The sequence below is a fragment of the Oncorhynchus gorbuscha genome, unplaced genomic scaffold (genome assembly GCF_021184085.1).
Source record: "Oncorhynchus gorbuscha isolate QuinsamMale2020 ecotype Even-year unplaced genomic scaffold, OgorEven_v1.0 Un_scaffold_1093, whole genome shotgun sequence".
Lineage (NCBI taxonomy): Eukaryota > Metazoa > Chordata > Actinopteri > Salmoniformes > Salmonidae > Oncorhynchus > Oncorhynchus gorbuscha.
In genome coordinates, this window is record NW_025745979.1 from 142,683 (window position 1) to 167,662 (window position 24,980).

At 43.9% G+C, this 24,980-nt stretch overlaps 2 protein-coding genes across 6 annotated transcripts in view; one reads left to right on the forward strand and one right to left on the reverse strand.

Annotated features, from left to right (window-relative positions):
* The window catches only part of LOC124021228 (semaphorin-4F-like), a 49,928-nt gene extending 39,220 nt beyond the window's left edge, over positions 1-10,708 (forward strand). For 2 of the 5 annotated variants that reach the window (XM_046336575.1, XM_046336576.1), the window contains one exon: positions 2,321-3,045. In XM_046336575.1, coding sequence (XP_046192531.1) covers positions 2,321-2,859 — 539 coding nt within the window. In that variant the 3' untranslated portion in view covers positions 2,860-3,045. Of the gene's footprint in view, positions 1-2,320; positions 3,046-8,116; positions 8,212-10,655 lie in introns of those variants that run through there. The other 3 variants (XM_046336577.1, XM_046336578.1, XM_046336579.1) reach the window with 3 other exon arrangements.
* A 628-nt stretch (positions 10,709-11,336) lies between these two features.
* Positions 11,337-12,008, reverse strand: LOC124021222 (ecto-ADP-ribosyltransferase 5-like; the record flags this gene model as incomplete). Its single annotated transcript, XM_046336567.1, has 1 exon — positions 11,337-12,008. A coding segment is annotated over one exon (672 nt), but the record flags the coding sequence as incomplete, so codon positions are not given.
* Between the last annotated feature and the right edge of the window lie 12,972 nt (positions 12,009-24,980).

The window sequence follows — 24,980 nt, forward strand, 5'->3', positions numbered from 1 at the left end:
AGGTTATTATACCACATCTATTCCACTATTAAACATGCATAAGGTTATTATATCACATCTATTCCACTATTAAACATGCATACGGTTATTATATCACATCTATTCCACTATTAAACATGCATACGGTTATTATATCACATCTATTCCACTATTAAACATGCATACAGCCCTCATACCACATCTATTCCACTATTAAACATGCATAAGGTTATTATATCACATCTATTCCACTATTAAACATGCATACGGTTATTATACCACATCTATTCCACTATTAAACATGCATAAGGTTATTATACCACATCTATTCCACTATTAAACATGCATACGGTTATTATATCACATCTATTCCACTATTAAACATGCATAAGGTTATTATACCACATCTATTCCACTATTAAACATGCATAAGGTTATTATACCACATCTATTCCACTATTAAACATGCATAAGGTTATTATACCACATCTATTCCACTATTAAACATGCATACGGTTATTATATCACATCTATTCCACTATTAAACATGCATAAGGTTATTATACCACATCTATTCCACTATTAAACATGCATAAGGTTATTATACCACATCTATTCCACTATTAAACATGCATACGGTTATTATACCACATCTATTCCACTATTAAACATGCATAAGGTTATTATATCACATCTATTCCACTATTAAACATGCATAAGGTTATTATATCACATCTATTCCACTATTAAACATGCATACAGCCCTCATACCACATCTATTCCACTATTAAACATGCATAAGGTTATTATACCACATCTATTCCACTATTAAACATGCATAAGGTTATTATATCACATCTATTCATGCACACATCTATTCCAAAAACATGCATAAGGTTATTATATCACATCTATTCCACTATTAAACATGCATAAAGTTATTATATCACATCTATTCCACTATTAAACATGCATAAGGTTATTATATCACATCTATTCCACTATTAAACATGCATACGGTTATTATATCACATCTATTCCACTATTAAACATGCATAAGGTTATTATACCACATCTATTCCACTATTAAACATGCATACGGTTATTATACCACATCTATTCCACTATTAAACATGCATAAGGTTATTATATCACATCTATTCCACTATTAAACATGCATTAGGTTATTATATCACATCTATTCCACTATTAAACATGCATACAGCCCTCATACCACATCTATTCCACTATTAAACATGCATAAGGTTATTATACCACATCTATTCCACTATTAAACATGCATACGGTTATTATATCACATCTATTCCACTATTAAACATGCATAAGGTTATTATACCACATCTATTCCACTATTAAACATGCATAAGGTTATTATACCACATCTATTCCACTATTAAACATGCATACGGTTATTATACCACATCTATTCCACTATTAAACATGCATAAGGTTATTATACCACATCTATTCCACTATTAAACATGCATAAGGTTATTATACCACATCTATTCCACTATTAAACATGCATACGGTTATTATATCACATCTATTCCACTATTAAACATGCATAAGGTTATTATACCACATCTATTCCACTATTAAACATGCATAAGGTTATTATACCACATCTATTCCACTATTAAACATGCATACGGTTATTATACCACATCTATTCCACTATTAAACATGCATAAGGTTATTATATCACATCTATTCCACTATTAAACATGCATACGGTTATTATATCACATCTATTCCACTATTAAACATGCATACAGCCCTCATACCACATCTATTCCACTATTAAACATGCATAAGGTTATTATACCACATCTATTCCACTATTAAACATGCATAAGGTTATTATATCACATCTATTCCACTATTAAACATGCATAAGGTTATTATATCACATCTATTCCACTATTAAACATGCATAAGGTTATTATATCACATCTATTCCACTATTAAACATGCATAAGGTTATTATACCACATCTATTCCACTATTAAACATGCATAAGGTTATTATACCACATCTATTCCACTATTAAACATGCATAAGGTTATTATATCACATCTATTCCACTATTAAACACATCCACCAAATCTACAACATTTCCATACAGAATTAGGACGATCTCTCGCTCTTCCTCTCATCTAGTAACTCCCTCCCTCCTCTTGACCATACTTCCTATCTCTCCCTTTCTCTCTCTGTTACTCTCCGTCCTTCCTTCTCACTCCTCCTCTCCCTCCAACTCCTCTTTCTCTCTCTGCTTCTGCCTCTCTCTGTTGTCTCTCCCACCCCCTTCCCATCTCAGGTCGTTGTTCCCCTGTGGTGAAGGAGCTGCGTGTGAAGATGGGCCTGGTGGTCCTCCTCCCCTGTGACCACCCCCATCTCTCCCCTCTCCCCTGCGTCTGGGAGCACCCCCAGGGCCGCCACACCCTGAAGCACCACTCCCACCTGGAGGTCACTGTCTCCGAATCCAGCCTGGGCCTCTACTCCTGCCGCTGCTCAGCCCAGGGTGATTATTCCCGGGGTAGCGAACCCTGCCTTACAGCCTCCTACCAGCTCACCATGGAGGACCTCAGTGTCGAAGGCAGGGTGGACCCGGGGCTGTCGAGATCACCGGTATGGGTATACATCTCCTGTGTCCTGCTGGGGGTGCTGGTTGGAGCTTTAGGAGCAACTGTGTTCCTGAAGAGGCTTTGCTGGAGAGCAGCCCAGCACACCCCATTAGAGGACAGAAATGGGGGTGGAGCCAATCAAGGACAGCAGGGGCGGGGCCCCACCTGTTATGAGAATAAGCTGGTGATGGGTGACATGTCGGTCGGCCAATTGGGAGAGGGCGTTTTGTGAAGAGATGTCCAGAATTGACTTAATTGAAGGGAGTGTTTTGCCAGGTACCGCTTAGAGACTGAGGCTTTCTTTCTTTCTGTGTCTCTTTCTGTCTCTCTCTGTGTGTCTCTTTCTCTGTGTCTCTCTCTGTGTCTCTCTGTGTCGCTCTCTCTGTCTCTCCCTCTGTGTCTCTCTGTGTCTCTGTTTCTGTGTCTCTGTCTCTGTGTCTCTCTCTGTGTCTCTCTCTGTGTCTCTCTCTGTGTCTCTCTCTCTGTGTCTCTCTGTCTCTCTCTGTGTCTCTCTGTCTCTGTGTCGCTCTCTCTGTGTCTCTGTCTCTCTCTGTCTCTGTGTCGCTCTCTCTGTCTCTCTCTGTGTCTGTGTCTCTTTGTGTCTCTGTCTCTCTCTCTCTGTCTCTCTCTCTGTGTCTGTCTCTCTCTGTCTCTGTGTCTCTCTGTGTCTCTCTGTCTCTGTGTCGCTCGCTCTGTCTCTCTCGTTGTCTCTCTGTGTCTCTGTCTCTCTGTAACCAGGTTTCCATCCAACCTTTTTATTTGAGTAAAACATGTCACGGCAGGCCTGATGGAAACAGCACATTTTTGGGTAAACTCGTTTAGTGTTGGTAAAGTGAATTATGTGAGAAACGGTGGTGGAAACACCACCTTTATAGGCAGATATTGATATGATAACCATCATATCGTTGTGATGACATGTTGTGTGGTCCTCACACTACTACTCAGGCAAGCATACAGTTTATTAGCCTACAGATGAAATAAGTAATGATGAACTTCACAGGGAGGTGATGAACTTGATGCTCCTTTCCAATAAATATCCAGGGTCCTATTCTGGTGACATGATGATCGATGCTTGGCTGCCGTTTGACAAATAAAACAAATCTTACTCTTATCAATAATATTCTCATGTAGACAAGCCTACCCCACTGTATCTGCCAGATGCTGGCTACAGCGTACATACACACAGTTAAAAATGCGATGGAAGCCCGTCATCACCCACTGTCATCACCATCTGTCATCACCCACTGTCATCACCAACTGTCATCACCAACTGGCATCACCCACTGTCATCACCCACTGTCATCACCCACTGGCATCACCAACTGTCATCACCCACTGTTATCACCCACTGTCAGCACCCACTGTCAGCACCCACTGTCATCACCAACTGGCATCACCCACTGTCATCACCAACTGGCATCACCCACTGTCATCACCCACTGTCATCACCCACTGGCATCACCCACTGTCAGCACCCACTGTCATCACCAACTGTCATCACCCACTGTTTCCGCCAAGTCAGTTTGGGGGAAACTCGGCACTGGGGAAAATGTGCATATTTTCCTTATGGATATTTTACAAAATTCACATGAAAACCTGTCGCCAGTTGGATTGAAACCAAGCTAGTGACATCACAGGGTAGTGACATCACAGGGTAGTGACATCACAGGGTAGTGACATATTATCACAGGGTAGTGACAACACAGGGTAGGATTAAAAGTGAAAAGGAGAGTGATTTCCAAACCTGCAACCAGTTTCTAGCCAGCGGGAGGGTATTTACCTGCTCCCCAAGTCATCACAAATTTCAGTGTTTGATGAAAATCACTGTTTTAAAATGTTTTTGCTTTTAATGACATTGGCTAGAACGTTATATATTTTTCGACAAAACGTAAAAATGCGGCGTTTTCACATGTTTAGACTCTGGCATTGTGCTGGAGATAATGAACATGAGGATGACAACATGTTTAGACTCTGGCATTGTGCTGGAGATAATGAGGATGACAACATGTTTAGACTCTGGCATTGTGCTGGAGATAATGAACATGAGGATGACAACATGTTTAGACTCTGGCATTGTGCTGGAGATAATGAACATGAGGATGACAACATGTTTAGACTCTGGCATTGTGCTGGAGATAATGGACATGAGGATGACAACATGTTTAGACTCTGGCATTGTGCTGGAGATAATGGACATGAGGATGACAACATGTTTAGACTCTGGCATTGTGCTGGAGATAATGAGGATGACAACATGTTTAGACTCTGGCATTGTGCTAGAGATAATGAACATGAGGATGACAACATGTTTAGACTCTGGCATTGTGCTGGAGATAATGAGGATGACAACATGTTTAGACTCTGGCATTGTGCTGGAGATAATGAACATGAGGATGACAACATGTTTAGACTCTGGCATTGTGCTGGAGATAATGAACATGAGGACGACAACATGTTTAGACTCTGGCATTGTGCTGGAGATAATGGACATGAGGATGACAACATGTTTAGACTCTGGCATTGTGCTGGAGATAATGAACAGCTAATTTACAGCTCATTTCTTGTAATTCTACTCATTTTGCCATGGTGTGAAGAGGAACATCCCCTGATTTACAGCTCATTTCCTGTAATTCTACTCATTTTGCCATGGTGTGAAGAGGAACATCCCCTGATTTACAGCTCATTTCCTGTAATTCTACTCATTTTGCCATGGTGTGAAGAGGAACATCCCCTGATTTACAGCTCAATTCCTGTAATTCTACTCATTTTGCCATGGGGCGAAGAGGAACATCAGCTGTTTTACATCTCATTTCCTGTAATTCTACTCATTTTGCCATGGGGTGAAGAGGAACATCAGCTGTTTTACAGCTCATTTCCTGTAATTCTACTCATTTTGCCATGGGGCGAAGAGGAACATCAGCTGTTTTACAGCTCATTTCCTGTAATTCTACTCATTTTGCCATGGGGTGTAGAGAAGGAATTGCCTGTGGGTCGCCCGTTGCCCATCCCTGTACTAAATATTCCCACGTCTCCGGCTACTTTGCAACACTTCATGACAAAACATGTTTTGATAAATGTTTATGTCTGGGAAACCGCTCCCCAGATACATACAAATAAATAAAGGATGCCGCCACTGGGTTTTCTCAAGACTGTCACCACATCCTTCATCACAAGGCACACCAACCTTCACTCAGTGTGGGGAGCACAAGACTGTCACCACATCCTTCATCACAAGGCACACCAACCTTCACTCAGTGTGGGGAGCACAAGACTGTCACCACATCCTTCATCACAAGGCACACCAACCTTCACTCAGTGTGGGGAGCACAAGACTGTCCCCACATCCTTCATCACAAGGCACACCAACCTTCACTCAGTGTGGGGAGCACAAGACTGTCCCCACATCCTTCATCACAAGGCACACCAACCTTCACTCAGTGTGGGGAGCACAAGACTGTCCCCACATCCTTCATCACAAGGCACACCAACCTTCACTCAGTGTGGGGAGCACAAGACTGTCACCACATCCTTCATCACAAAGCACACCAACCTTCACTCAGTGTGGGGAGATATCTGTGTCCTGATGTTAGAATGTAACAATAACAGCATGGAGTCTGTTACTCAGGGTACTACAAGTCTATTGACTTACATCTCAATATCTGTGTCCTGATGTTAGAATGTAACAATAACAGCATGGAGTCTGTTACTCAGGGTACTACAAGTCTATTGACTTACATCTCAATATCTGTGTCCTGATGTTAGAATGTAACAATAACAGCATGGAGTCTGTTACTCAGGGTACTACAAGTCTATTGACTTACATCTCAATATCTGTGTCCTGATGTTAGAATGTAACAATGACAGCATGGAGTCTGTTACTCAGGGTACTACAAGTCTATTGACTTACATCTCAATATCTGTGTCCTGATGTTAGAATGTAACAATGACAGCATGGAGTCTGTTACTCAGGGTACTACAAGTCTATTGACTTACATCTCAATATCTGTGTCCTGATGTTAGAATGTAACAATGACAGCATGGAGTCTGTTACTCAGGGTACTACAAGTCTATTGACTTACATCTCAATATCTGTGTCCTGATGTCAGAATGTAACAATAACAGTGACCCACTAACTGATTAAAATATAACTAACAGACATTGAAAATATATTTGTTTAAAAAAAGTTTAAGAAAGCAGAGGTAGACTTGTTTGATTTAAACATCTTCATGGAAAATGAACCGATGAATGTATCTCTCAAAAAGATATGGACCACGCACATGACTCAATCGTTTGCTGTATTCACACAATATAAGTTTACCCTGGATGTACAATTTAGTGTTGAATGAACTTGTATACTAATATGAGGTTAACAACATTTCCCGTGTTGACATAACTTACATTTTAAGGCATTGGTTTATAACATGTGACAGTGTTGGTATTGATAGAAGCTGTAGACAGAGGAACCATCTAGATGACAGATTTCAATAAATGCAAGATGTCATATTAAGAACTTAAATCTCAATGCAAATAGGTACGGATATATTACCTATCTGTTTCTCCACATACGGCAAAGTAGTAGAATCATTATCTGATTCCTAACAGGGGCTTGATCTGTATCTACACTAAAGCACAGTTCAGATCACTTCGATATGTTGCACTTTTCAGTTTGAAAACAACTTTGCACCACAGGTCTTTGACTGTGTTTCTATATTTCACTTCCTCAATTTTACATTTCTCATAAGGAGGGATCAAAACCTCTGCCTCAAGTGACCCCATGATCGTATATTTTTCCACAGAGGCACCATAGCATGTTTGAATTTCAAAACAATTTTCAGTTCCAAATTCTGCAGCAAAAGTCTGAGAAGTAGAGGTTGAGAGTGTCACGGTTTTCTAATGGTGAAGGAGAGTCGGACCAAACTGCAGCGTGTCGATTGCGATCCATGTTTATTAAACAAACGTAAAACACAACTAAACACGAACACTACAAAACAATAAACGAAACAAAAACCGAAAACAGCCTATACATGTGTCAACTAACATCTAACAAGGACATCAAGACACTCAGGACAATCACCCACAATACAACCAAAGAATATGGCTGCCTAAATATGGTTCCCAATCAGAGACAACGATAACCACCTGCCTCTGATTGAGAACCACTTCAGACAGCCATAGACTCTCCTAGAACACCCCACTAAGCTACAATCCCACTAAGCTACACACCACAACAAAAACCCATGTCACACCCTGGCCTGACCAAATACATGAAGAAAAACACTAAATACTTCGACCAGGGCGTGACAGAGAGAAATTTGCCAAATCTAATTTCTTGATTGAATTGCCCCTTGTAAACATGTTTGGTTCCACGGTATACGGTTTTCAAACATTCATTGGGATGATTTTTTTCTTTCAGAATATGTATGGGATCAGACAGCAGGAGATGCCATGCATAGAAATCAAATGTTTTTGCTTTGTATTTATCTCGACAGATGAACGTGCCATGTCCAGAACGGTGTCAGGCCTCACCTTGGAGAGGAGGAAAAGGATTTAGCCATTTCACCTTTTTAGGATTTAAAACTCAAAGGTGATCCTAGTTATTATCAGGTTACAGCTCTCTGGTGCTTATGGCTGTGATCTTACCGAGTTGTCTTCACTTTGGTGCGCCTCCCTCCCTCCGGACAGTCATTTATCCTGTATCTGCTATTTGCATAACTAAACTGCCACTTCAGTACAGGTCTCATTCATACAATACAAACTCGTGACTGTCTCCCATTGGCTGTTTTTACTAGTTAGTTTTGAATCTGTTGATCTGTATTCCTCTGCCCTTTTTTGGAAATGGATCATTGCCCAAGGAAGATGAAACCGGACATTTACATGCCACTTGACACCATGTTCTACTCCATAACTCTATACTGAGTAGGACAAGTTGATACTGTATTGTAGCTGAGCTTCTACTGTTGTCAGTACTCAGTGTGGTTTAGCTCGTTGCCTCCAAATGAACAAAACAGCATAACATATCTTTTAAATCTTGTTTTGAGTGCTGACACATTAATCTTATGTTTTAACTTACATTGCTGCTAGACACTCACCTATGCCCAATTACAAAAAGTAATGTATGAACAACTAATTGTAACTCTAATGTCCCTAGGCGATGTTTAACGGGGGTATCTTCTCTCTAACTCACTCATGACCATGATCCCCTTCACACTACTTGAACAATTTCAGGCTTATTCACTATTTAAATCCTAAAATCTCATAGGATGCATTTGCTCTCCGGTTTACATTAGCTCTCCAGGACCAGGTGAGGTGCCCACTGAGAGAGGTAGCTAAAAATAGTGGGTCTGTTTTATGCATGAAATGCTGACCCCTTCTGGTAGTTGTGGAGAATGCACAATGTAATCATTTGTCGAAGGTGGTCTTTGAAAACCATTGAACTGCTTTAATCAGGCTCAATGATGCTTTATTGATGCTATAGGGCAAGTGCTGAAAATGTATGATAAAAACATCATTAACTCTAAATTACACCACATTAGATAATACATTATTCCATGTAGGCACAGTAACAGTTAATGCTACAGTACACATAGTTACAGTAAATGCTACAGTATATATAGTTACAGTAAATGCTACATTAAATATAGTTACAGTAAATACTACAGCAAATATAGTAACAGTTAATGCTACAGTAAATACAGTTACACTAAATTGTCATGCAGGTGAATGAGGACCCAAAAGCGACTTGGCGAAAACAGAGTCTTTAATCCAGAAAAGTAATTCTACAAACATAAGACATAATTCCACTCGTAATGACGAGAACAGACTGGAGACTCGATCAAGAACTGCAGGTTGCCTCGGGAAGGCACTTGAACCTAGCAGACTCAGACACCTGCTCTCCACGCAGCATCTGAGGGAAACACGACACGACAGGGCGATACACAGACACAGCACGGTGAACAATAGACAAGGATCCGACAGGACAGGAACGGAAAACAAGGGAAGAAATAGGGACTCTAATCAGGGGAAAAGATAAGGAACAGGTGTGGGAAGACTAAATGATTGATTAGGGGAATAGGAACAGCTGGGAGCAGGAACGGAACGATAGAGAGAAGAGAGAGAGGAAGGGAGAGAGAAAAAGGGGAACGAACCTAAAAAGACCAGCAGGGGGAAAATGAACAGAGGAAAAGCAAAATGACAAGACAATCTAAGACAAAACATGACAAAATGCTACAGTACATATAGTTAATGGCCTCCTAATTGTCCCTAGAATTTCTAAGCAAACAGCTGGAGGCAGGGCTTTCTCCTATAGAGCTCCATTTTTATGGAACGGTCTGCCTACCCATGTCAGAGACGCAAACTCGGTCTCAACCTTTAAGTCTTTACTGAAGACTCATCTCTTCAGTAGGTCATATGATTGAGTGTAGTCTGGCCCAGGAGTGGGAAGGTGAACGGAAAGGCTCTGGAGCAACGAACCGCCCTTGCTGTCTCTGCCTGGCCGGTTCCCCTCTTTCCACTGGGATTCTCTGCCTCTAACCCTATTACAGGGGCTGAGTCACTGGCTTACTGGGGCTCTCTCATGCTGTCCCTGGAGGGGGTGCGTCACCTGAGTGGGTTGATTCACTGTTGTGGTCATCCTGTCTGGGTTGGCGACCCCCCCCCCTTGGGTTGTGCCGTGGCGGAGATCTTTGTGGGCTATACTCAGCCTTGTCTCAGGATGGTAAGTTGGTGGTTGAAGATATCCCTCTAGTGGTGTGGGGGCTGTGCTTTGGCAAAGTGGGTGGGGTTATATCCTTCCTGTTTGGCCCTGTCCGGGGGTGTCCTCGGATGGGGCCACAGTGTCTCCTGACCCCTCCTGTCTCAGCCTCCAGTATTTATGCTGCAGTAGTTTATGTGTCGGGGGGCTGGGGTCAGTTTGTTATATCTGGAGTACTTCTCTTGTCCTATTCGGTGTCCTGTGTGAATCTAAGTGTGTGTTCTCTAATTCTCTCCTTCTCTCTTTCTTTCCTCTCTCTCGGAGGACCTGATCCCTAGGACCATGCCCCAGGACTACCTGACATGATGACTCCTTGCTGTCCCCAGTCCACCTGGCCATGCTGCTGTTCCAGTTTCAACTGACCTGAGCCCTAGGACCATGCCCCAGGACTACCTGACATGATGACTCCTTGCTGTCCCCAGTCCACCTGGCCATGCTGCTGCTCCAGTTTCAACTGTTCTGCCTTATTATTATTCGACCATGCTGGTCATTTATGAACATTTGAACATCTTGGCCATGTTCTGTTATAATCTCCACCCGGCACAGCCAGAAGAGGACTGGCCACCCCACATAGCCTGGTTCCTCTCTAGGTTTCTTCCTAGGTTTTGGCCTTTCTAGGGAGTTTTTCCTAGCCATCGTGCTTCTACACCTGCATTGCTTGCTGTTTTGGGTTTTAGGCTGGGTTTCTGTACAGCACTTTGAGATATCAGCTGATGTACGAAGGGCTATATAAATACATTTGATTTGATGTAAATATAGTTACAGTAAATATAGTTACAGGTAATGCTACAGTAAATATAGTTACAGTAAATGCAATATATGACCAGACCTGAGTTCAAATACTATTTGAAATCTTTCCTGTATTTGTGGGAGGGAGCGATGGTGGATGGGGAAGCCAGGTGTTGCACTAAAAACTGCATTTCATATTTGACTGAAAGCAGAACAGCTGTGTTGCTGTTTTAATTTGACTCTCCTTGGAGTGGTCCAACCATCTGGCATTTCAGGTCACTTTTTCCTTTCTTAGTACTCTGCAATTTGTAAACGACATCACACCAGAGGTCTTTCTTGTCTGTTCTCTTCAGCACCTCTGTAATTTTGAACACCTCGTAGGGAGGAATCAGCACCTCCTTCTCATGAGCCATCTGAGATGCGTACTCCCCCAGTGGGGCACCAAAGTAGGTGGTGACCTCAAAACAGGAGCGATTTCCAAAGTGTTTAGTGATTTTCTTGTCTAAAGAGCTCGAGGTGAACTGTCCGAATCGCATTTCAGTATTTCGGACTCCGTGGAAAGACACGTTGGTTCCTCGGAATGTTTGGAAACGCTTATTATTCTTGTTCAGGATTCGTAAAGCATTGGTCAGAAGGAAGTGCAGGGAGTGGTACTGGAATGTTGTGGTGTAGCTCTCCTTTTGGGTACGAGTGGCAGCGTTGAATGACTTGTAGACGTTGGATGTTGCATTCACATACACCTGGATTGCCAGGGAATAGTTTTTAGACAGTTTTCCTTTTTTTGTGTAATGGTTCTCAGCAGCGGTCCAAGCCTGGTTGAAATCTTCGTTCTCTCCTCTCTCTTTTGGCAGGTAATAGTCATGCACCTTCCCGCGCATCTTCTCCTCACAGCCCTTGTAAGACAGTAGATTTTATGACAGTTAACCTGTGGATAGACAGTCGATGTTTTGACAGTTAGCCTGTGGATAGACAGTAGATGATAACTGTCATAACATCTACTGTCTATCCACAGGCTATGATAGTTATCATCTACTGTCTATCCACAGGCTATGACAGTTATCATCTACTGTCTATCCACAGGCTATGACAGTTATCATCTACTGTCTATCCACAGGCTATGACAGTTATCATCTACTGTCTATCCACAGGCTATTATAGTTATCATCTACTGTCTATCCACAGGCTATGACAGTTATCATCTACTGTCTATCCACAGGCTATGACAGTTATCATCTACTGTCTATCCACAGGCTATGACAGTTATCATCTACTGTCTATCCACAGGCTATGATAGTTATCATCTACTGTCTATCCACAGGCTATGACAGTTATCATCTACTGTCTATCCACAGGCTATGATAGTTATCATCTACTGTCTATCCACAGGCTATGACAGTTATCATCTACTGTCTATCCACAGGCTATTATAGTTATCATCTACTGTCTATCCACAGGCTATGATAGTTATCATCTACTGTCTATCCACAGGCTATGACAGTTATCATCTACTGTCTATCCACAGGCTATTATAGTTATCATCTACTGTCTATCCACAGGCTATGACAGTTATCATCTACTGTCTATCCACAGGCTATGACAGTTATCATCTACTGTCTATCCACAGGCTATGATAGTTATCATCTACTGTCTATCCACAGGCTATGACAGTTATCATCTACTGTCTATCCACAGGCTATGACAGTTATCATCTACTGTCTATCCACAGGCTATGACAGTTATCATCTACTGTCTATCCACAGGCTATGATAGTTATCATCTACTGTCTATCCACAGGCTATGACAGTTATCATCTACTGTCTATCCACAGGCTAACTGTCATAACATTGACTTTCTATCCACAGGTTAATTGTCATAAAATCTACTGTCTTTCCACAGGTTAATTGTCATAACATCTACTGTCTATCCACAGGTTAACTGTCATAACATCTACTGTCTATCCACAGGTTACTTTGACACTATAACTGTTGTTTTGACACCACTATAATAATTGTCATAACCTGTGGATAGACAGTAGATGTTATGACAATTAACCTGTGGAAAGACAGTAGATTTTATGACAATTAACCTGTGGAAAGACAGTAGATTTTATGACAGTTAACTACCTACTGTCTATCCACAGGTTAACTGCCATAACTACCTACTGTCTATCCACAGGTTAACTGCCATAACTACCTACTGTCTATCCACAGGTTAACTGCCATAACTACCTACTGTCTATCCACAGGTTAACTGCCATAACTACCTACTGTCTATCCACAGGTTAACTGCCATAACTACCTACTGTCTATCCACAGGTTAACTGCCATAACTACCTACTGTCTATCCACAGGTTAACTGCCATAACTACCTACTGTCTATCCACAGGTTAACTGCCATAACTACCTACTGTCTATCCACAGGTTATAGCAGTTAACCTGTGGATAGACAGTAGATGTTATGACAGTTCACTGCCACCAGATGTCCTCTGTTGTCTCTGCCAGTCAACAAGATGGCTGCTGAAAGCTTCCTTCATAACCAAGTCCCGCCCCCTCTCTCTCCTCCAACCCCACTTATGATGTTGGCCATGTTCCAGGCTGACTACATTGAAGTCGCCTGCCAGATCTCACATCTCCTGGATTACTGTTTAACATATCAGTTAACCACATCATATGGTATAGCGATCTGATGCTCATTTGTCGTAGCGTCAAACTCAACAGCAATATAGTCTGCCTGGAACGAGACCGTTCTCTCCTTGTTGTGGTTGATAGAATGAGCTGTACTGAGCTCTGACATCAGACACAGGAAACTACTAACCCTGACAGTGTTGATCAGATTAGCCACAGAGCTTTTAGTTTCCTATTTGAGACGTTAGTTGCTAAGGGGTGCTACTGCTGCTGCTTACAATTTTAAACCAATCAGAGAACAACCTGAGAACTAGTGGAGTTGCTTTTTAATGAGATGTAATATATATCTTCTGTAGATTTACACCAGATTTACACATGGTGGGTAAAGAGGACAGGAGATGTAATATATATCTTCTGTAGATTTACACCAGATTTACACATGGTGGGTAAAGAGGACGGGAGATGTAATATATATCTTCTGTAGATTTACACCAGATTTACACATGGTGGGTAAAGAGGACAGGAGATGTAATATATATCTTCTGTAGATTTACACCAGATTTACACATGGTGGGTAAAGAGGACGGGAGATGTAATATATATCTTCTGTAGATTTACACCAGATTCACACATGGTGGGTAAAGAGGACGGGAGATGTAATATATATCTTCTGTAGATTTACACCAGATTTACACATGGTGGGTAAAGAGGACGGGAGATGTAATATATATCTTCTGTAGATTTACACCAGATTTACACATGGTGGGTAAAGAGGACAGGAGATGTAATATATATCTTCTGTAGATTTACACCAGATTTACACATGGTGGGTAAAGAGGACAGGAGATGTAATATATATCTTCTGTAGATTTACACCAGATTTACACATGGTGGGTAAAGAGGACAGGAGATGTAATATTACTCAATGCTTTTCTTTATTTTTTAAATATTTTTTTACACACATTCTAGTCCACATGACAACAAAACAGAACGTACCATCAGAAACGTCATGTGGCACGTGCACCCACACATTTGTCCTGTAAAAAAATATAGATATACAGTACCAGTCAAAAGTTTGGGTACACCTACTCATTCAAGGGGTTTTCTTTATGTTTTACTATTTTCTACATTGACGAATAATGGTGAAGACATCAACACTATGAAATAACACGTAATCATGTACATGTAGTAACAAACAAATCAAAATATATTTTATATTTGAGATTCTTCAAAGAAGCCAACCTTTGCCTTGATGACAGCTTTGCACACTCATGTGTGTATGTATGGTCAAAAGACTATACCTCTCCCAAATAATCTTATTAAATACTTTTTTCTTTACATAGTTGAATGTGCTGACAACAAAATCACACAAAAATTATCAATAGAAATCAAATTTATCAACCCATGGAGGTCTGGATTTGGAGTCACACTCAAAATCAAAGTGGAAAACCACACTACAGGCTGATCCAACTTTGATGTAATGTCCTTAAAACAAGTCAAAATGAGGCTCAGTAGTGTGTGTGGCCTCCACTTGCCTGTATGACCTCCCTACAACGCCTGGGCATGCTCTTGATGAGGTGGCGGATGGTCTCCTGAGGGATCTCCTCCCAGACCTGGACTAAAGCATCCGCCAACACCTGGACAGTTTGTGATGCAACATGGCGTTGGTGGATGGAGCGAGACATGATGTCCCAGATGTGCTCAATTGGAATCAGGTCTGGGGAACGGGCGGGCCAGTCCATAGCATCAATGCCTTCCTCTTGCAGGAACTGCTGACACACTCCAGCCAAATGAGGACTAGCATTGTCTTGCATTAGGAGGAACCCAGGGCCAACTGGACCAGCATATGGTCTCACAAGGGGTCTGAGGATCTCATCTTGGTACCTAATGGCAGTCAGGCTACCTCTGGCGAGCACATGGAGGGCTGTGCGGCCCCCCAAAGAAATGCCACCCCACACCATGACTGACCCACCGCCAAACCGGGTCATGCTGGAGGATGTTGCAGGCAGCAGAACATTTTCCACGGCGTCTCCAGGCTCTGTCACGTCTGTCACATGTGCTCAGTGTGAACCTGCTTTCATCTGTGAAGAGCACAGGGCGCCAGTGGCGAATTTGCCAATCTTGGTGTTCTCTGGCAAATGCCAAACGTCCGGCTGTAAGCACAACCCCCACCTGTAGACGTCGGGCCCTCATACCACCCTCATGGAGTCTGTTTCTGACCGTTTGAGCAGACAAATGCACATTTGTGGCCTGCTGGAGGTCATTTTGCAGGGCTCTGGCAGTGCTCCTCCAGCTCCTCCTTGCACAAAAGTGGAGGTAGCGGTCCTGCTGCTGGGTTGTTGCCCTCCTACGGCCTCCTCCACGTCTCCTGATGTACTGGCCTGTCTCCTGGTAGCGCCTCCATGCTCTGGACACTACGCTGACAGACACAGCAAACCTTCTTGCCACAGCTCGTATTGATGTTCCCTCCTGGATGAGCTGCACTACCTGAGCCACTTGTGTGGGTTGTAGACTCTGTCTCATGCTACCACTAGAGTGAAAGCACCGCCAGCATTCAAAAGTGACCAAAACATCAGCCAGGAAGCATAGGAACTGAGAAGTGGTCTGTGGTCACCACCTGCAGAACCACTCCTTTATTGGGGGTGTCTTGCTAAATGCCTATAATTTCCACCTGCTGTCTATTCCATTGAACAACAGCATGTGAAATGTATTGTCAATCAGTGTTGCTTCCTAAGTGGACAGTTTGATTTCACAGAAGTGTGATTGACTTGGAGTTACATTGTGTTGTTTAAGTGTTCCCTCTATTTTTTTGAGCAGTGTATATTGGTCCAATGGCAAAATGTAATGGAGATCAGCTATCACAGAGCCTTGTTATACCACTGCTCTTCAGGTTATTGTCACAGTCCCTCCTCCTCTCTTGCTAAGAATAGGCACATGCTGGCACAAGTACCCATCAAACCACAAACACCAGCACACACAGTCACATGTAGCCAAGCGGTTAAGAGCGTTGGTCCAGTCATCGAAAAGTTGCTGGCTTGAATCCAGTTGCCGGCAAGGTGTAAAAATGTGCCATTCTCCCCGGGGTGCCGATGACGTCGATTAACGTCTGCATCTCTCTTATTCAGAAGGGTTAAATGTGTAAGACACATTTTGGTGGAATGTATTCAGTTATGCAACTGACAAGGTAACCCTTTCCCCTTCACATACTCACACACATAGTGTGGTGCCTAGTTGGGACAAAATTCTGTGGCACTCCTGGAACAGGGTTTCCTACCCCTGGCCTAGTCTAAGCTTTGTCTGCGAATCATTCAATGAGTTAAATACTGCCCTCTTCTTCACAGAATGCACTGCGTCTAGACTGAAGGCCTCTGGGTACATTAGTGTGTGTTTGGATTCAGTGGTCTCTCATGCCAGTTCCCAGGGTATGATTTAGACAGTTTCCCACTATTATAATACCGCTGGTTATGGTTGTTTCCGTTCCTTTGTTATGACTGAGATGTGAGAGGTCTGCTACAGTAGGTTGATAGGGTTCCATCATGTTGCGTTAATATGGTGAGGTCTTTCAGATCTGTGGTGGTTACAAACTATAGGAGATAAGGAAAGGGGACAAGGAAAGGATGGAAGCAGATTGAGACTATTGGAATGTGGCCTTAGTGTTTGGGAAAATATCTGCTGAATGTGTGGTTTTTGCTGGAGTCCAGCCACTGTAGAGATGGCACCTCATCCACCAGAAAATATCTGCTGAATGTGTGGTTTTTGCTGGAGTCCAGCCACTGTAGAGATGGCACCTCATCCACCAGAAAATATCTGCTGAATGTGTGGTTTATGCTGGAGTCCAGCCACTGTAGAGATGGCACCTCATCCACCAGAAAATATCTGCTGAATGTGTGGTTTATGCTGGAGTCCAGCCACTGTAGAGATGGCACCTCATCCACCAGAAAATATCTGCTGAATGTGTGGTTTATGCTGGAGTCCAGCCACTGTAGAGATGGCACCTCATCCACCAGAAAATATCTGCTGAATGTGTGGTTTATGCTGGAGTCCAGCCACTGTAGAGATGGCACCTCATCCACCAGAAAATATCTGCTGAATGTGTGGTTTATGCTGGAGTCCAGCCACTGTAGAGATGGCACCTCATCCACCAGAAAATATCTGCTGAATGTGTGGTTTATGCTGGAGTCCAGCCACTGTAGAGATGGCACCTCATCCACCAGAAAATATCTGCTGAATGTGTGGTTTATGCTGGAGTCCAGCCACTGTAGAGATGGCACCTCATCCACCAGAAAATATCTGCTGAATGTGTGGTTTATGCTGGAGTCCAGCCACTGTAGAGATGGCACCTCATCCACCAGAAAATATCTGCTGAATGTGTGGTTTATGCTGGAGTCCAGCCACTGTAGAGATGGCACCTCATCCACCAGAAAATATCTGCTGAATGTGTGGTTTATGCTGGAGTCCAGCCACTGTAGAGATGGCACCTCATCCACCAGAAAATATCTCTAGGTCACATTTTAATGCACGGACACAGGCAGGAAACACAAAATGGCTTTCGATAATTGTTTGTTCATACTTATTTCGTGCTGATCTATGTGTGAACATGACCAACACCAGCAACAACACTGTTGATACTGAGAAAGAGTTCCCATAGTAACAGTACAGAAAGACCCTTATTAAACCTCATCATCATCCTTCCCCTCTAATCAGGGACTGATTCAGGTCTGGAATACTAATAGCCAATATACCACTAATAAATCAATCACCCAAAATAATGGAAAGCAGCACTACAGTGAAGATTGAGGTCCCCAGTCCAGGGTTTCCCAACCCTCTTCTCAGGGACCATCAGACATTTCAGAGTGTTTGTTTTTGCCCTAAACTGGCAAACCTGATACAGTCTACTAACCAACAGCCCCTTGACTAAATTAAGCAGGTGGGCCAGTCTAGTGGTCTCTGAGGAGAGGGTTGGGAAGTACTGAACATAGTAAGTAACCCTGGTACTGGAGTGATGCAGGCACTTGATCTTTTTCATTTAACCGACCTGGAAGACCAGGTGTGTTGAATTCAGGTAATCACTGAGCTGATCAATTATCTGTTGGCCAGATGCGGTGCCTAGTTGGGACAAAATGGTAACAGTACAGTAACAGTCCATCATTGTTCCTGTACCCAAGAAAGCAAAGGTAACTGCACTAATTGACTATCGCTTCGTAGCACTCACTTCTTTCATCATGAAGTGCTTTGAGAGGCAAGTTAAGGATCATATCACCTCCACTTTACCTGACAACCTATGACTGAGATGTGCGAGACCAGGAAGGTTGCTTGGGTTCCATTCTTTTGTTATGACTGAGATTTGAGAGGCCTGGTAGGTTGATTGGGTTACATTAATTTGTTATGACTGAGATTTGAGAGGCCTGGTAGGTTGATTGGGTTACATTAATTTGTTATGACTGAGATGTTAGAGACCTGGTAGGTTGACAGGGTTCCATCATATTGTATTCATATGTTGAGGTGTTTCAGTTCTGGGGTGGTTACAAAGGAAAGGAGACAAGGAAAGGAATCAAGAAGATTGAGACTATTGGGACATGGCCTTAGTGTTTGCGAACATAGCTGATGGATGTGTCCAGTTTATGTTGGAGTCCAGCCACTGTATAGATACTGTAATCCAGCAGACATATCTGTAGAGGGATGTGAGTTTGCACAGAAATGTTTTTTTTTTTATGATCTATTAAGGAGGACACATTCTATTTAGGAAGACACATTCTATTTAGGAAGACACATTCTATTTAGGAAGACACATTCTATTTAGGAAGACACATTCTATTTAGGAAGACACATTCTATTTAGGAAGACACATTCTATTTAGGAAGACACATTCTATTTAGGAAGACACATTCTATTTAGGAAGACACATTCTATTTAGGAAGACACATTCTATTTAGGAAGACACATTCTATTTAGGAAGACTGTTATGCAGATGAATGAGGACCCAAAAGCGACTTGGCGAAAACAGAGTTTTTAATCCAGTAAAGTTACTTTACAAACAAAAGGCATAATACTACTCGTAATGACGAGAACAGACTGGAGACTTGATCAAGAACTGCAGGTTGCCTCGGGAAGGCACTTGAACGTAGCAGACTCAGACACCTGCTCACCACGCAGCATCTGAGGGAAACACGACACGACAGGGCAATACATAGACACAGCACGGTGAATAATAGACAAGGATCCGACAGGGCAGGAACGGAAAACAAGGAGAGAAATAGGGACTCTAATCAGGGAAAAGGATCGGGAACAGGTGTGGGAAGACTAAATGATTGATTAGGGGAATAGGAACAGCTGGGAGCAGGAACGGAACGATAGAGAGAAGAGAGAGCGAGAGAGTGAGAGAGGGAGGGGGAGAGAGAGGGATAGAAAGAGGGAAAGAACCTAATAAGACCAGCAGAGGGAAACGAATAGAAGGGGAAGCACAGGGACAAGACATGATAATCAATGACAAAACATGACAAAGACACATTCTATTTAGGAAGACACATTCTATTTAGGAAGACACATTCTATTTAGGAAGACACATTCTATTTAGGAAGACACATTCTATTTAGGAAGACACATTCTATTTAGGAAGACACATTCTATTTAGGAAGACACATTCTATTTAGGAAGACACATTCTATTTAGGAAGACACATTCTATTTAGGAAGACACATTCTATTTAGGAAGACACATTCCAACACGACATGGCATCTGAGAATTGTTTGTTCACACTTCTATAAATACTATGTGATCTATGTGTGAACATGACTAACACCAGCAACATCACCGCTTATACAGAGAGAAGGTGTCATGTTTGTCATTTATTATCATGTCTTGTCCCTGTGCTCCCCATTCTATTCGTTTCCCTCTGCTGGTCTTATTTGGTTCTTTCCCTCCTTCTATCCCTCTCTCTCCCCCTCCCTCTCTCACTCTCTCGCTCTCTCTTCTCTCTATCGTTCCGTTCCTGCTCCCAGCTGTTCCTATTCCCCTAATCATCATTTAGTCTTCCCACTCCTGTTCCCGATCCTTTCCCCTGATTAGAGTCCCTATTTATTCCTTTGTGTTCCGTTCCTGTCCCGTCGGTTCCTTGTTTTGTATTCACCATGCTGTGATTGTGTTTCGCCCTGTCCTGTCGTGTTTTTTGCCTTCATCAGATGCTGCGTGTGAGCAGGTGTCTCTGTCTACTACGGCCTGCGCCTACCCGAAGCGACCTGCAGTCTGTGGCCGCTTCTCTTGTTATTCCCCTCTACAGACTAGAGGATTTCTGTTATTCCCTGTTTGGACTTGAATAAACTCTGTTTCTGTTAAGTCGCTTTTGGGTCCTCTATCACCTGCATGACAGAAGGAACCGACCAAGGAATGGACCCAGCGACTTCAGACGCTCGTTACACTGCCGTCGAGATCCAAGGAGCCATGCTCGGCAGACACGAGCAGGAATTGTCTGCTGCTCGCCATGCCGTGGAGAACCTGGCCGCTCAGGTTTCCGACCTCTCTGGACAGTTCCAGAGTCTACGTCTCGTGCCACCTGTTACTTCCTGGCCTGCCGAGCCTCCAGAACCTAGGGTTAATAACCCACCTTGCTACTCCGGGCAGCCCACTGAGTGCCGCTCCTTTCTCACGCAGTGTGAGATTGTGTTCTCTCTCCAACCCAACACATACTCTAGAGAGAGCTCGGGTTGCTTACGTCATTTCACTCCTTACTGGCCGGGCTCGAGAATGGGGCACAGCTATCTGGGAGGCAAGGGCTGATTGCTCTAACAAGTTCCAGAACTTTAAAGAGGAGATGATTCGGGTTTTTGACCGTTCAGTTTTTGGTAGGGAGGCTTCTAGGGCCCTGGCTTCCTTATGCCAAGGTGAACGGTCCATAACGGATTATTCTATTGAGTTTCGCACTCTTGCTGCCTCTAGTGAGTGGAACGAGCCGGCGCTGCTCGCTCGTTTTCTGGAGGGACTCCACGCAGTGGTTAAGGATGAGATTCTCTCCCGGGAGGTTCCATCAGATGTGGACTCTTTGATTGCTCTCGCCATCCGCATAGAACGACGGGTAGATCTTCGTCACCGGGCCCGTGGAAGAGAGCTCGCATCAACGGTGTTTCCCTGCTCCGCATCGCAACCATCTCCCTCCTCTGGCTTTGAGACTGAGCCCATGCAGCTGGGAGGGATTCGCATCTCGACTAAGGAGAGGGAACGGAGGATCACCAACCGCCTGTGCCTCTATTGCGGAGTTGCTGGACATTTTGTTAATTCATGTCCAGTAAGAGGCCAGAGCCCATCAGTAAGCGGAGGGCTACTGGTGAGCGCTACTACTCAGGTCCCTTCATCTAGATCTTGTACTACTATGTCGGTCCATCTACGCTGGACCGGTTCGGGTGCTACATGCAGTGCCTTGATTGACTCTGGGGCTGAGGGTTGTTTCATGGACGAAGCATGGGTTCGGAAACATAACATTCCTTTCAGACCGTTAGACAGGCCTACGCCCATGTTTGCCTTAGATGGTAGTCATCTTCCCAGTATCAAATTTGAGACACTACCTTTAACTCTCACAGTATCTGGTAACCACAGTGAGACTATTTCTTTTTTGATTTTCCGTTCACCGTTTACACCTGTTGTTTTGGGTCATCCCTGGCTAGTATGTCATAATCCTTCTATTAATTGGTCTAGTAATTCTATCCTATCCTGGAACGTTTCTTGTCATGTGAAGTGTTTAATGTCTGCCATCCCTCCCGTTTCTTCTGTCCCTACTTCTCAGGAGGAACCTGGCGATTTGACAGGAGTGCCGGAGGAATATCATGATCTGCGCACGGTCTTCAGTCGGTCCCGAGCCAACTCCCTTCCTCCTCACCGGTCGTATGATTGTAGTATTGATCTCCTTCCGGGGACCACTCCTCCTCGAGGTAGACTATACTCTCTGTCGGCTCCCGAACGTAAGGCTCTCGAGGATTATTTGTCTGTGTCTCTTGACGCCGGTACCATAGTGCCTTCTTCTTCTCCGGCCGGGGCGGGGTTCTTTTTGTTAAGAAGAAGGACGGTACTCTGCGCCCCTGCGTGGATTATCGAGGGCTGAATGACATAACGGTTAAGAATCGTTATCCGCTTCCCCTTATGTCATCAGCCTTCGAGATTCTGCAGGGAGCCAGGTGCTTTACTAAGTTGGACCTTCGTAACGCTTACCATCTCGTGCGCATCAGAGAGGGGGACGAGTGGAAAACGGCGTTTAACACTCCGTTAGGGCATTTTGAGTACCGGGTTCTGCCGTTCGGTCTCGCCAATGCGCCAGCTGTTTTTCAGGCATTAGTTAATGATGTTCTGAGAGACATGCTGAACATCTTTGTTTTTGTCTATCTTGACGATATCCTGATTTTTTTCTCCGTCACTCGAGATTCATGTTCAGCACGTTCGACGTGTTCTACAGCACCTTTTAGAGAATTGTCTCTACGTAAAGGCTGAGAAGTGCTCTTTTCATGTCTCCTCCGTTACTTTTCTCGGTTCCGTTATTTCCGCTGAAGGCATTCAGATGGATTCCGCTAAGGTCCAAGCTGTCAGTGATTGGCCCGTTCCAAGGTCACGTGTCGAGTTGCAGCGCTTTTTAGGTTTCGCTAATTTCTATCGGCGTTTCATTCGTAATTTCGGTCAAGTTGCTGCCCCTCTCACAGCTCTTACTTCTGTCAAGACGTGTTTTAAGTGGTCCGGTTCCGCCCAGGGAGCTTTTGATCTTCTTAAAGAACGTTTTACGTCCGCTCCTATCCTCGTTACTCCTGACGTCACTAGACAATTCATTGTCGAGGTTGACGCTTCAGAGGTAGGCGTGGGAGCCATTCTATCCCAGCGCTTCCAGTCTGACGATAAGGTTCATCCTTGCGCTTATTTTTCTCATCGCCTGTCGCCATCTGAGCGCAACTATGATGTGGGTAACCGTGAACTGCTCGCCATCCGCTTAGCCCTAGGCGAATGGCGACAGTGGTTGGAGGGGGCGACCGTTCCTTTTGTCGTTTGGACAGACCATAAGAACCTTGAGTACATCCGTTCTGCCAAACGACTTAATGCCCGTCAAGCTCGTTGGGCGTTGTTTTTCGCTCGTTTCGAGTTTGTGATTTCTTACCGTCCGGGTAGCAAGAACACCAAGCCTGATGCCTTATCCCGTCTGTTTAGTTCTTCTGTGGCTTCTACTGATCCCGAGGGGATTCTTCCTTATGGGCGTGTTGTCGGGTTAACAGTCTGGGGAATTGAAAGACAGGTTAAGCAAGCACTCACGCACACTGCGTCGCCGCGCGCTTGTCCTAGTAACCTCCTTTTCGTTCCTGTTTCCACTCGTCTGGCTGTTCTTCAGTGGGCTCACTCTGCCAAGTTAGCTGGTCATCCCGGTGTTCGAGGCACTCTTGCGTCTATTCGCCAGCGCTTTTGGTGGCCGACTCAGGAGCGTGACACGCGCCGTTTCGTGGCTGCTTGTTCGGACTGCGCGCAGACTAAGTCGGGTAACTCTCCTCCTGCCGGTCGTCTCAGACCGCTCCCCATTCCTTCTCGACCATGGTCTCACATCGCCTTAGACTTCATTACCGGTCTGCCTTTGTCTGCGGGGAAGACTGTGATTCTTACGGTTGTCGATAGGTTCTCTAAGGCGGCACATTTCATTCCCCTCGCTAAACTTCCTTCCGCTAAGGAGACGGCACAAATCATTATTGAGAATGTATTCAGAATTCATGGCCTTCCGTTAGACGCCGTTTCAGACAGAGGCCCGCAATTCACGTCACAGTTTTGGAGGGAGTTCTGTCGTTTGATTGGTGCGTCCGTCAGTCTCTCTTCCGGGTTTCATCCCCAGTCTAACGGTCAAGCAGAGAGGGCCAATCAGACGATTGGTCGCATACTACGCAGCCTTTCTTTCAGAAACCCTGCGTCTTGGGCAGAACAGCTCCCCTGGGCAGAATACGCTCACAATTCGCTTCCTTCGTCTGCTACCGGGTTATCTCCGTTTCAGAGTAGTCTGGGTTACCAGCCTCCTCTGTTCTCATCCCAGCTTGCCGAGTCCAGCGTTCCCTCCGCTCAAGCGTTTGTCCAACGTTGTGAGCGCACCTGGAGGAGGGTGAGGTCTGCACTTTGCCGTTACAGGGCACAGACGGTGAGAGCCGCCAATAAACGCAGGATTAAGAGTCCAAGGTATTGTTGCGGCCAGAGAGTGTGGCTTTCCACTCGCAACCTTCCTCTTACGACAGCTTCTCGTAAGTTGACTCC